This window comes from Coregonus clupeaformis, chromosome 3 (genome assembly GCF_020615455.1).
Source record: "Coregonus clupeaformis isolate EN_2021a chromosome 3, ASM2061545v1, whole genome shotgun sequence".
NCBI classification, from domain to species: domain Eukaryota; kingdom Metazoa; phylum Chordata; class Actinopteri; order Salmoniformes; family Salmonidae; genus Coregonus; species Coregonus clupeaformis.
The window spans coordinates 10,102,971-10,116,214 of record NC_059194.1 but is presented as its reverse complement, the minus strand read 5'-3'; the positions used below and the strand labels follow the sequence as shown (position 1 = coordinate 10,116,214).

Below are 13,244 nucleotides of genomic sequence, written 5' to 3'. Positions count from 1 at the left end.
TAAACCTAAAACTTTATTTTGACGTGCCTTGAGAAGTAGGGAACAAATTATTGGACCAAGGACAAATGTAAAGATTCTTCAACAACAGAGTCATCCGTCTACACCCACATTTTGCAATCATTTAAGTTCACAACTGGATCCTGCTAATAGTTATTAATTTCACCTCAGTGCACATGAAGCAGGTTGGAGATGGGGTCAATGATGATGAACAAACAACCATCTCCCATGTGAGATGTGCATCGCTGCTCTTCGATATAATTAACATACTCTTTGTTTTTGGTCACAGATTACCAATAGGCGCCTTTGCAGTTTCCAGATTCTAATAATTCTTGCCATTCTGTGAACAGGTAAAATGGCTGAATTGACATTTTAATGAGTAGCCTCTTGTAGCACTCATGTAGCTACTAGCTTTACTCGAGATATAAGGGGACAGATGTATTTTTGAGCCCCTTTCTGCAATTTCCTGTCCTGTTTTCACAAGTCAAATGGCTCTTCCTATCTGTGGCATGTTGCCTGTTGCCACATAATAGAAATAGATTGCTGGTGGTGGGGGTAGTTCTGAAAATGTTTCTGAAGACCACACCATGACTGTCATTCAGAATCCATGGTTTGGACTGTGGGCTATTTACCTCTGGTAAGATAGAAAATATTATGTTTGACCAATGCTTTACTGGCAGAACATAGTGTGACAGGAGCTTGGTTCTTCTTAGAATTGGCATAAAACCAGTGGTGAAAGGGGCCAGCTTTGGTGGTGCATTATGGTGTGGTGGGAGGCAACACCTTGCTCAGGAACACATGGGGAAGGAAGGAAGGAATGGAAAGGGGGCACCTAGTCAGGTTTCTGTGTGTGGTGTGTGTGGTGTGTGTGTGTGTGTGTGTGTGTGTGTGTGTGTGTTTCTATATGTATTAGATGTAAGTGTGAGTTTTGAAAGGGCATGTATAGCATATCTAGGTTAACAAGAAGAGGCTCACTGTCACAATCGCAATCACACAGTTTTTCGTATTTACAAATTAATATGGGCATTTTTAATACATACTGTGGGGTCTGAAATGATTGACACCCTTGATAAAGATGAGCAATAAGGACTGTATATACTAAATAATCCTGAATGAATTGTGAATAAAGATGAGTGGGAAAGTTACAGAGGGTCAAAGATCATACCCCAAAGACATGCTAACCTCTCGTTATTGTAACGGTGAGAGGTTAGCATGTCTTGGGGGTATGATCTTCGATCCTCACTCATCATTATTCACGATTTATTCAGGATTATCCATAATCATGGTAACATCCACATTAATGTAGAAGTGTTTAGAAACACAAACATTCTATTCTTATTTTAAATAAAAGTTATTGCAAAATGACACAATACATTATTTACCATTAATTTGTATTGGGCACAAAATAATCTTAAACACAACCAAAACAAACTGAACATGCATCCAAAAGTTTGTAGCGTCACAAGCTTGATGTAGTCATTTTGTGCTAGGAATATGGGAATAAATACTAAACTTTTGACTACTTTATTTATAGGAATCTTTAGAGGTGTCAATAATTTTGACCCTTACCTTTTTGAGAAAAAATGTATTACTTGTAAAAAAAAAATATATTTCTCTGAGCAATTGTATAATAATATAATTTCCCCCCAAAATGTAGCGTACAATATAGCATACAATATTATTTATTTTATACAGTCATTATTGCTCATCTTTATCAAGGGTGTCAATCATTTCAGACCCCACAGTAAAATTCGTTTTGGACTTTGTAAGGCCACAGAGGAGGGGTAGAAACATGTCAAAGACCCAATCAGTTAGTTAGAAGGAAGGAGGGGTAGTTGTGCAAAATAACTTTCCACTCTTGCACTGAGAGAGACTTTCTACTGAATGTGGTTTAACAGACAGGAAGTCGCTGAAACCCAGTGATGCATTTCCTGTCAGCGCAAGCTTCACAGGTCAGTTTGTGGCTGCTGTTTGTTTCTCTTCTCTCAATTATATTTTGCGCCTCTATTTTCACTTTTCTACTCCCTTTTCTCTCTGTTTCCTCATGCACAGTATGCTCGGCCATGATAGGGAGGTGTGTGTGTCAATATATTTCCAAAGCATCAGGATACTTGTGTAGGCTACAAGTAAGCTACAATTGGTAATTCAAAAAAACATTCCTAGATTTGTATGATTTAACTCTCCCACATCCGTATGAAGACTCAATGCAGAAGTCATGTGAATTTTGGTCATCTGTGATCAATAAATTAGATTATGATGGTCTAAACTCTACACACACAGCTGATATGTCTGCTTAAATTTTTTTGTAAATTACCATGCAAATGATCATGGCACTCGTGTGGCTGTACGAGCTGTGAGTTAGCACTAGCAGCCCCATTCTGTGTTGTCACACCAGAGGGCTAGCTATAGCTCTTCAGATTTAGCCTTAGGGAGTTAGCACTAGCAGCACCAGTCTGTGTTGTCACACCAGAGGGCTAGCTATAGCTCTTCAGATTTAGCCTTAGGGAGTTAGCACTAGAAGCACCAGTCTGTGTTGTCACACCAGAGGGCTAGCTATAGCTCTTCAGATTTAGCCTTAGGGAGTTAGCACTAGCAGCCCCATTCTGTGTTGTCACACCAGAGGGCTAGCTATAGCTCTTCAGATTTTGCCTTAGGGAGTTAGCACTAGCAGCACCAGTCTGTGTTGTCACACCAGAGGGCTAGCTATAGCTCTTCAGATTTAGCCTTAGGGAGTTAGCACTAGCAGCACCAGTCTGTGTTGTCACACCAGAGGGCTAGCTATAGCTCTTCAGATTTAGCCTTAGGGAGTTAGCACTAGCAGCCCCATTCTGTGTTGTCACACCAGAGGGCTAGCTATAGCTCTTCAGATTTTGCCTTAGGGAGTTAGCACTAGCAGCACCAGTCTGTGTTGTTACACCAGAAGGCTAGCTATAGCTCTTCAGATTTTGCCTTAAGGAGTTAGCACTAGCAGCACCAGTCTGTGTTGTCACACACCACAGAATGCTATAGCTCTTCGGGGTTGGCCTTAGCGAGTTAGCACTAGCAGCAGCTGTCTGGGTGAGCGTGTGGGTGCTGCTGCCTGCGACCTTGTCTATATTCTCTCACTCAGAGCCTCGGGCTGCAGTGGAATAGTACAAGACTCACGAGAGATCAGATTAAATTCCATCTCTCCCACGGAAAACCCTGTGCTGGAGGTGAACTTTTTCTCTCCATCTTCATTCGCCCTTAGCACACCAGCCCACCGCCCTGTGCATTACTACAACAGACAGACATCACTGTTGGTTTGGATGCAGGTGTTGTGTTTAGAATGACAGCTCCATTATTAACTCAATGTTGTTTAATATCAAACTCAACTGACTCATACAGAACAGAGTAATCAATCCCATATCCCAAACGTCAGGCATAACCGAACAGTAACAGCACTGTAAAACTGTGTGTTAATGTAACTCTTAATGAACACTGCGAACTCTGACATATAAGTGCAGACATAACAGCATGTTTTGTTGTTTCGCTTTACTGGCCGCACTTGCCAGCTCAAATCAAGTCAAATCAAATTGTATATGTCACATGATTCGTAAACAGGTGTAGACTAACAGTGAAATGCTTACTTACGGGCCGTTCCCAACAACGCAGAGAGAAAAATTGAGAAATAATAGAAAAAGAATAACACAAGGAATAAAAACACAATGAGTAATGATAACTTGGCTATATACACGGGGTAGCAGTACCAAGTCGATGTGCAGGGGTACGAGGTAATTGAGGTAGATATGTACATATGGGTAGGGGTAAAGCTTGGCATCGTTAGAGGATGCCTATGTCCTCTGCCTTCATTTCCGGCCATATATCTCGACCGGCATGGTAACTTCCAACCTCCTATTCTCCAATAAAGTTTAAACATGCCAGGACTGTGAGCATTGTACACTACCATGACCCATGCATGAACATGTGCTGAGCAGAGCAGAGAATACTACTGCCGGTTTTTACACACACTGCTGTAGTTTGCTGTGGTGGTGAAAGGACGTTGTCTGTGTATGCTCTGTTCTCTGGTGTCTAGGCAGCAGCCTCTTAATTGCTGTCCCTTCACTCTGTTGAATTAGCAAACAGCCACTTCGTAGGACAGTGACCTTTTCTGCTATGGATAATTCCCAAACAACTGGGCTAGTTTGCCTTGAAAGGCTGTCTGTGCTTTGTTCCGCTAACATGGGACATGGTGTGAGATGTTGTCTCAAAAGCTTTTTGCAACTAGCATGTCTAAAAGACTCTTGATGTTTAATTGTCTGTGACCATGTCAGGACAGTGGTTAGTTCATTGTCTCCCTCAGTAGGGTTTTGCTGTTGTTGTTAAATGAAATACATTTCTTAGCCTCTGGTCTGCTGACACCATGTGTTTTCTTTCCCTGTTGATGTGCATGAGGCCAAACAGGCAAACTGATATGAGAATCCTCTCAGGCCCGGCACTGGCTATCACAGAGCTCCAGGACTGACTTGACACCAGCCTAATACCACTGAGTCATTTCCCCAACAGGAACCCAGAGGATTCCTGCAAAACAGCACTTCTCTGCTGACTATACTTGATGAGCACAAAAATGTGGTGTTGTCCTCGGTTTTTCTGGGGTTTTCTGACAACTTGTACATTGGCATTTTGCTTTGCTCTCTCAGGTCAGATCTATGGAAATACAGCTGCATTGGTTTACCTTCAATGTAGCCTCACTTTTGCCAGGCTAATAGCTAGCAGTTTCTGGAAACGAAACCATGCTCTAGAGATTCATTTGAGGCTAACTTTTCTGTCTGTCTCTCAGACGGAGACTGAACTACTCAAGTGGAGGGCTATATTACGTCACTGGGATATGATGAGCTGTTGTAATTGACTGCAGTGGGTCAGTTTTCCTCAACTTTGTGGTGTTTAGTGAAGAGAGGAGTGTGATTTATGCCCACTGTCTATCCTCTCCATCCAACCTCGCGTTGGGAAAACTGAGCGTGTTCTGCCTGAAATGCCAGGAATGCCAGTGTTAGTCAGTTTCCCCGCTATCACCAAGCAGGAAAGAACTCCACACTCTCCCTGTCCTCCCTCTCTAACTTCCTCCCCTTTCCACCCCAAAAGTGCTCATTAGATCAGGAGCTATTCTGAGACTCTTGTGCTGACAGCATTGAGGCCTTGGTCTCACTCTCTCGATACAGCGCTAGTGAGTGTTAGAGCAAGCAGCACCACCCATACTACTACCGCCCATCACATAGTTATACCAGAACCACCAGAAGCACCGGACCCATGCTCCAACCACCCTATAACAACGTCACCTCTTTTGAACATTGAACATCTCACATTTTGTAATTCGCGCAAGTAACCAGGGTCGATAAGAATAGTTTGTTCTTGGTCGGTTTTTTCGTTTCCCACAATGTTTGCGTGGTCGCCACATGCAGGCTGACTCATTGCCTAGTCATTCAATTGGCTTAAATTACCTCCTTTCATGGTCAACAATGAGCTCAGCTGAGGAGAGCGAAGAGGAGGGAAGCATGGCCTGCTGGGAGCTGTGCATTTGTTACATGGGGTGTATTACATTTTGTGAAACGTTCAGAACATTGCAGATAGAAAGGTAGGCCTAACAAATTGTACCTACACTGCCCACTGAGCACAGACTGCAGTTCAACGTTGAGTTTTTTTTTTACATTTGATTGAGTTGTCAACCAATGTGAATTCAACACGAAATCGAAAAAAAAATCACCATGTAATTGGATTACTTTTTGCAAGTCCAGTCAGTTTTCCAAGTTGATTCAACATCATCACATAGATTTTTGGTGTTGAAATGACATGGAAACAACATTGATTCCAACCTGTTTTTGCCCAGTGGGTAATCTCTATTCCACCTGACAGACAGTCATATCAACCGGTTTTTGCCCAGAGGGTAATATCTATTCCACCTGACAGACAGTCATATCAACCGGTTTTTGCCCAGTGGGTAATCTCTATTCCACCTGACAGACAGTCATATCAACCGGTTTTTGCCCAGAGGGTAATATCTATTCCACCTGACAGACAGTCATATCAACCGGTTTTTGCCCAGTGGGTAATCTCTATTCCACCTGAAAGACAATGTTCTGTAACATTGCTCCCTTCTGAACAGACCCCAGGCCTCTAATTGGTTGTTACTGCGACTGCTAGTCACTTTGGGAGAGGCAGAGCAGTCTTCTGCTGTTTGTTTTCGGCTAGCTCCTCCTCCTCAGCATACAGCACATAGAGCTGACCTGAGGACACGCTACAACAGACAGGCATGTTTGAGGCAGGGAGAGGGAGGGAGAGTGTGGAGCACGTCAACCGTCAGTCATGTGACGTGAGCCACAGTGGAGTGGTAATTACCTCTACTAACTCCTGCAGTCTGAGGCTGTTCTACAGTGGCCCCACCCAGGCTAAAGTCACACTGCTTTATTTGCTCTGTGGAGGCTTGTGAAATTGAGGAACACTTTAACAGAACAAGAGAGCGTCCCTCCCTTCTCTGTTCTGTTTTGCTTTGCTTGTGTCTCCTCTGCTGTGGCTGAGAGTGATCTCAGCCTCCCTCTGCCTGAGCAGACAAGGCAGCTGTTGTCATGTGCTCTGGGATACTGTGCAGGTCTCTCTAATGGCTGACTGTAGTGTCCCTGTCTGCCTTCAGCACTTTGCCAACTGGGCCACCCAGATCAACGATGCAGTAACAAGAGGGATATAGAGCACACACACACACACACACACACACACACACACACACACACACACACACACACACACACACACACACACACACACACACACACACACAGACATTGTTCACATTTAACCCATCATATAGAAAAGCCAGGCCCTTCTACCTTGATGTTTCTATTGATCTGTTAACAGATTGGAGGGTGCGAATGATTCATTCAGTCACAAGCTTATCTCTAAACTCTTGGAATAAGATAACGTAATAGAATTTGAAAGTGCCATGAATCAACCAAACTAGACAGTCATGGTGGATGGCATGCTGAATAGGAGAAGGGGGAAATTGAACAGAGAAGGGAGATAGGATTGTAAGGGTCATATCATATTCTAGCCTCTCTAAAAGGGACAGTTCATTTAAAAATCTAAATTTCTCAAGGCCCAAAACACTCATACATTTGAAGTAATTGAATTTGACTTGGACGTGAACGGTCCCTTTACGTCTATAAGGGAGCATTAGAGTTGGGCAGTACCAATGATGTCATAGACTGTATACTACATATAATTAAATATGCCTGAAATAAAAATACTGTATTTCTAAGTACTGCTGCCATCTCCTGAAGGGGGCTTGGGCAGAGATCATCAGAAAGACTGTGTTCTTTTTCCAGAGGTGTTCTGTTCTTCCACCCTACCCATGGTTCCACAGCCCCCCTTATTTACACTGGCCCTCATGACCAGGGGTGAGCTCACATCCTTGGGGGGTTGAGGGGGGTGCTACCCCCCTTCCCAAGGGACTTCAGACGTGACGTCAAAAGGGGAGTAGTCTACTTACGGCTACTGGGCTTTGACGAAGTAAAGGGAACTACAGTATGTGCTTCTGAAAGTGGAGCAACACTGACAAGCCAGGGAAGCATTTCTGAGTTTATGTAAAAAGCAACAAAAACATTTACTTCTGTCATGATTCCTGAAATCATGTTTGTTATCCGTCATGAGATTCTATAACCTGATCTAACTGCATGAAATGGTGGTAGAATAGAACAGTAATATGTTTGTCCATTGTGCGAAGGAAATTAGTCTTCCAGACAGCAGAAACACACCCAACACATTTGGGGAAAAGCACAGGGTTGAACGCAGTGCAACGCCCCTGGCTGGAATTATGTAGGGGTTATTATGTAGTGGTTATTATGTAGTGGTTATTATGTAGGGGTTATTATGTAGTGGTTATTATGTAGGGGTTATTATGTAGTGGTTATTATGTAGTGGTTATTATGTAGAGGTTATTATGTAGTGGTTATTATGTAGGGTTTATTATGTAGGGGTTATTATGTAGTGGTTGTTATGTAGGGGTTATTATGTAGTGGTTGTTATGTAGGGGTTAAGTGCCTTGCTCAAGGACACAACGGTGCTGGATGGTAGTATGATCTGACACCAGCAAAAATGGTGGTCATGACACTTCACATAATGTTGAACATCACACTGGTATAACCTATAGGAGACAGGCTGCCATAATCACACACATTTAACAGGAATATAGCTACTCACCAAGGAGACAGGCAGCTATAATCACACACAGTTTCAAGTGAGTGCAAGAGTAACTGAATGTGAAGCCGGGTGATGCATGTATTGGAAAGCGTGGTGCATTTTTCCGTGTGCTCAGTGCTACTCTTGATTCTACTTTAAGAGTGGCTGTCAAGCAGGCAGGCGGTTGGGGCCCTCTGAGCCAAGCAGGCATGCGGTTGAGGCCCTCTGAGCCAAGCGGGCATGCGGTTGGGGCCCTCTGAGCCAAGCAGGCAGGCAGTTGGGGCCCTCTGAGCCAAGCAGGCACGCGGTTGGGGCCCTCTGAGCCAACAATGAACCAGGGATCTGAATTATCCACTGGAACCAGCAGTCTTGTCATGGGAGCAAGCAGAGAGTCAGGCCCATGGCTGTCTCCTATATCCTTTTCACACTTTCGTGTCGACCCGAACAGTACTGTGCTGGCTGGGATATTTTCTTACTACTTGGCCTCAGACACATAAACACACAGACGCTGTCTGGGCTGCAAGCCTCACACTATGAGTGTGGTTGTTAAACACTCTCACACATTTCAAATACTTTGTTTTGTTCCACGGTTATAGGTGGTTTAGTGAATCTTGCTCGTGTGATGAGTAACATTGCCTGCGACCTGAAGACTTGCATGAACTCCCAGAGGCTTAGTTTAACAGGCTTTGTGCCTATAGGCTTTATTTCATCAGGCTAACACAGTCTTGTGGTACACAGGAGACCCAGGTTCGACTTCTGGTCTTACACACACACTTGGCTCCTAATGACTGTTTACTGACATGTTCCTCTCTCTCCCCTCTCTCTCAGGCAGGTGTAGATGCTCCAGACGCAGCAGGCCCCAGGAAGAGGCTGCCTCCATCCAGGCTCAGTGCGGCTCTTCTCTGATTCCTGGGTCTCTCAGTCGCACTTTGCTCCACACCTTAACAGGCAACCACAGAGAAAAGAAACAGGTGTGAGGAGGCCACTGGAGATTCTCAAGAAGGGAAGCTATTTTGTTTTGACCCACAGTATCACTGACCTTTGGTTCAATCTGGTGGTTTTCCTGTGATTGGACACCCTAGAGGGGTAGGAAATCACCCACCCCGTCTGTCCGTCTGCGTCCTACCCTCGGACCTCCATCACTATGGCGACCGCGGTGCAGCCCAACGAGCTGGTGTTTGAGTTTGCCAGCAATGGGATGGATGAGATCAACCAGGTACCTTTCATTACATTGGAGTTTAGCAGTAGTCAATATCAGTAGTGTTATCATGATGTAACACCACCACCAATATAGAAAGTTCAAGATGGAATCTGCAGTAGGGGGAAACGGCGCCACTGGCCGCACCACCACCACTGTTATAGTTTTTGCTGCTGAGCTGAGGAGCGTCGTGCAGCATGGTAAAAAAAAACTTGCAGTACATATTGTGCTCTTCTACCGCGCTTGCAATAATGTCTGAGGGGAAAAAACGGTGTTCGTTGTTTGCAGTAACTTCTTTACTGTTGTAATATCGCATCGGACGTGGCTGATTCACCATTAAGGATTCCAGCACCTCAATCTAAGTAACATAATACAAAAATCCCCATCAAAATCCGTCAGTTTAAGCTAGAGCATGGGCTGTGTCTCAATCCACCTATGTCAGCCTTCCGCGTCTGCAGTGGAAGGTGGCCGAGCTACAGCGGTGTTTGTCAGACCGTGAGACATCCCGAAAATCGGTCTTCTCACGAAAACATCTCTGCAAACTATTATGACCACTCTATGGATAGGGGAGACTCTCACGAACACGATGGTGTTCTCTGTTTTCCGCACAAGTGTCATGGGACTATTCTGAAGGTAACCCATACAAACAAATGGAAATTTGGAGGTAGTTTTGTGCCAACAGAAATCAGGGGTTAAATATGTGTCCAAAAAAATGAAAATATTTCCTGAGCTTTCTTATATCTACTACAGTTGAAGTCAGAAGTTTACATACACCTTAGCCAAATACATTTAAATTCCCTGTCTTAGGTCAGTTAGGATCACCACTTTATTTTAAGAATGTGAAATGTCAGAATAATAGTAGAGAGAATTATTTATTTCAGCTTTTATTTATTTCATCACATTCCCAGTGGGTCAGAAGTTTACATACAATAAATTAGTATTTGGTAGCATTGCTTTTAAATTGTTTAACTTGGGTCAAACGTTTCGGGTAGCCTTCCACAAGCTTCCCACAATAAATTGGGTGAATTGTGGCCCATTCCTCCTGACAGAGCTGGTGTAACTGAGTCAGGTTTGTACGCCTCCTTGCTCGCACATGCTTTTTCAGTTCTGCCCACACATTTTCTATATGATTGAGGTCAGGGCTTTGTGATGGCCACTCCAATACCTTGACTTTGTTGTCCTTAAGCCATTCTGCCACAACTTTGGAAGTATGCTTGGGGTCATTGTCCATTTTGCAACCAAGCTTTAACTTCCTGACTGATGTCTTGAGATGTTGCTTCAATATATCCACATAATTTTCCTTCCTCATGATGCCATCTATTTTGTGAAGTGCACCAGTCCCTCCTGCAGCAAAGCACCCCCACAGCATGATGCTGCCACCCCCGTGCTTCACGGTAGGGATGGTGTTCTTCGGCTTGCAAGCAACCCCCTTTTTCCTCCAATTTTAACGATGGTCAGTATGGCCAAACAGTTCTATTTTTGTTTCATCAGACCAGAGGACATTTCTCCAAAAAGTACGATCTTTGTCCCCATGTGCAGTTGCAAACCGTAGTCTGGCTTTTTTATGGCGGTTTTGGAGCAGTGGCTTCTTCCTTGCTGAGCGGCCTTTCAGGTTATGTCGATATAGGACTTGTTTTACTGTGGATATAGATACTTTTGTACCTGTTTCCTCCAGCATCTTCACAAGGTCCTTTGCTATTGTTCTGGGATTGATTTGCACTTTTCGCACCAAAGTACGTTCATCTCTAGGAGACACAACGCGTCTCCTTCCTGAGCGGTATGACGGCTGCGTGGTCCCATGGTGTTCACACTTGTGTACTATTGTTTGTACAGATGAACGCGGTACCTTCAGGCGTTTGGAAATAGCTCCCAAGGATGAACCAGACTTGTGGAGGTCTCCAATTTTTTTTCTGAGGTCTTGGCTGATTTCTTTTGATTTTCCCATGATGTCAAGAAAAGCGGCACTGAGTGTGAAGGTAGGCCTTGAAATACATCCACAGGTACACCTCCAATTGACTCAAATGATGTAAATTAGCCTATCAGAAGCTTCTAAAGCCATGACATCATTTTCTGGAATTTTCTAAGCTGTTTAAAGGCACAGTCAACTTAGTGTATGTAAACTTCTGACCCACTGGAATTGTGATACAGTGAATTATAAGTGAAATAATCTGTCTGTAAACAATTGTTGGAAAAATTACTTGTGTCACGCACAAAGTAGATGTCCTAACCGACTTGCCAAAACTATAGTTTGTTAACAAGACATTTGTGGAGTGGTTGAAAAACTAGTTTTAATGACTCCAACCTAAGTGTATGTAAACTTCCGACTTCAACTGTAGATATAGGACAGACACTTCAAAACCTTATTCCTTATGATTTATTTTTGGACTGTATTTTTTGCCATTTATGAATGTGTTATTCAATGCGTTTCTATGGGCTATAGTAGTAAAGGCCAAATTCTATATTTTATCAAATAATTTTATAAAAAAAGAGAAAATTAATGTATACATAAAGGGGTCCTAAAATTCTAAATCAAATAGCCAAATGATCCATGGTATGACCATCTTAAAACAATTCCATATGTTAGTTTAGTTTGGAGAGATGGAGAGAAGGAGAGAAGGAGTGGAGGAGGAAGGGATGGCAGGGAGAGGGCTGGGAAATGGAGTGTGGGCTGTTGGGAGGACAGAGACGGAAAGTGAGCGAGAACTGGAGTTGGGACTATTTTAGTGTGCGCTGGAGGAGAGGGTGGGGCTTTGCCAGGACCCAGTCAATTTACGGCACAAAATGTACGGTTTGTATGTGTAAGTGTACTTCAGTGTGTTTATCTTACCTCCACATCTTTGTCTGAATTCTGTGGAACAGGTTTGTGTGTGTGTGTGTGCCCGATGTTTGTGCGATGTGTGTGTGGGTGTTTGTGTGTCTCTTTGTTTGTATTTGTGTATATGTGGAGGAATGAGTTGTCACTGGATCCTCTCGCCTGAATGTCCTGGTTCATGCCTAACCAGACAGACCTGTTGTGTGGAAATAACACAGGCCTCCTCTCGTTTCTTCCCTGCGCACACTCAGTCAATTACCAGAGGATTACATCGCCTGTCCACCTGGTAGCTTGAAAATAGCTCTTAAAATAGCTCTGGGATAACTTATTTACATTTAATGCTAACGCTAGCGAAGGTGGCCATTTTGTTTTTGCTGGAGCTAGCTAGTCTGAAGGGTTTATCTTTCCGTATGTGGGCTGTTGCAATCAGAGAAAGCCACAGCTAGCATAGCTTGCTGGACAGTAATACTAGCCTTCTTATATTGGATTTTACAGTCAATAAGTAGCTCCCTGAGTCAGAGCCATGGTGTAATGACTTCAGAATGATGTTTAGCTCAGTTTAGTGTCTGAAAGCTGCTATTAGAGTTCTATGGCAGCCTGCTGTTAGAGTTCTATAGCAGCCTACTATTAGAGTTATATGGAAGCCTGTTGTTAGAGTTCTATGGCAGCCTGCTATTAGAGTTCTATGGCAGCCTGCTGTTAGAGTTCTATGGCAGCCTACTATTAGAGTTATATGGAAGCCTGTTGTTAGAGTTCTATGGCAGCCTGCTATTAGAGTTCTATGGAAGCCTGCTATTAGAGTTCTACGGCAGCCTGCTGTTGGAGTTCTATGGCAGCCTGCTGTTAGAGTTCTATGGAAGCCTGCTGTTAGAGTTCTACGGCAGCCTGCTATTAGAGTTCTACGGCAGCCTGCTGTTGGAGTTCTACGGCAGCCTGCTGTTAGAGTTCTACGGCAGCCTACTATTAGAGTTCTACGGCAGCCTGCTATTAGAGTTATACGGCAGCCTGCTATTAGAGTTCTACGGCAGCCTGCTATTAGAGTTCTACGGCAGC

At 43.7% G+C, this 13,244-nt stretch overlaps 1 protein-coding gene across 6 annotated transcripts in view; it reads left to right on the top strand.

Annotated features, from left to right (window-relative positions):
• Positions 1 to 13,244, top strand: part of LOC121540261 (ETS-related transcription factor Elf-1) — a 78,424-nt gene that overhangs the window by 41,868 nt on the left and 23,312 nt on the right. For 4 of the 6 annotated variants that reach the window (XM_041849033.1, XM_041849042.1, XM_041848997.1 and 1 more), the window contains exon 2: positions 9,010 to 9,397. In XM_041849033.1, coding sequence (XP_041704967.1) covers positions 9,326 to 9,397 — 72 coding nt within the window. In that variant the 5' untranslated portion in view covers positions 9,010 to 9,325. Of the gene's footprint in view, positions 1 to 548; positions 635 to 9,009; positions 9,398 to 13,244 lie in introns of those variants that run through there. The other 2 variants (XM_041849017.1, XM_041849024.1) reach the window with 2 other exon arrangements.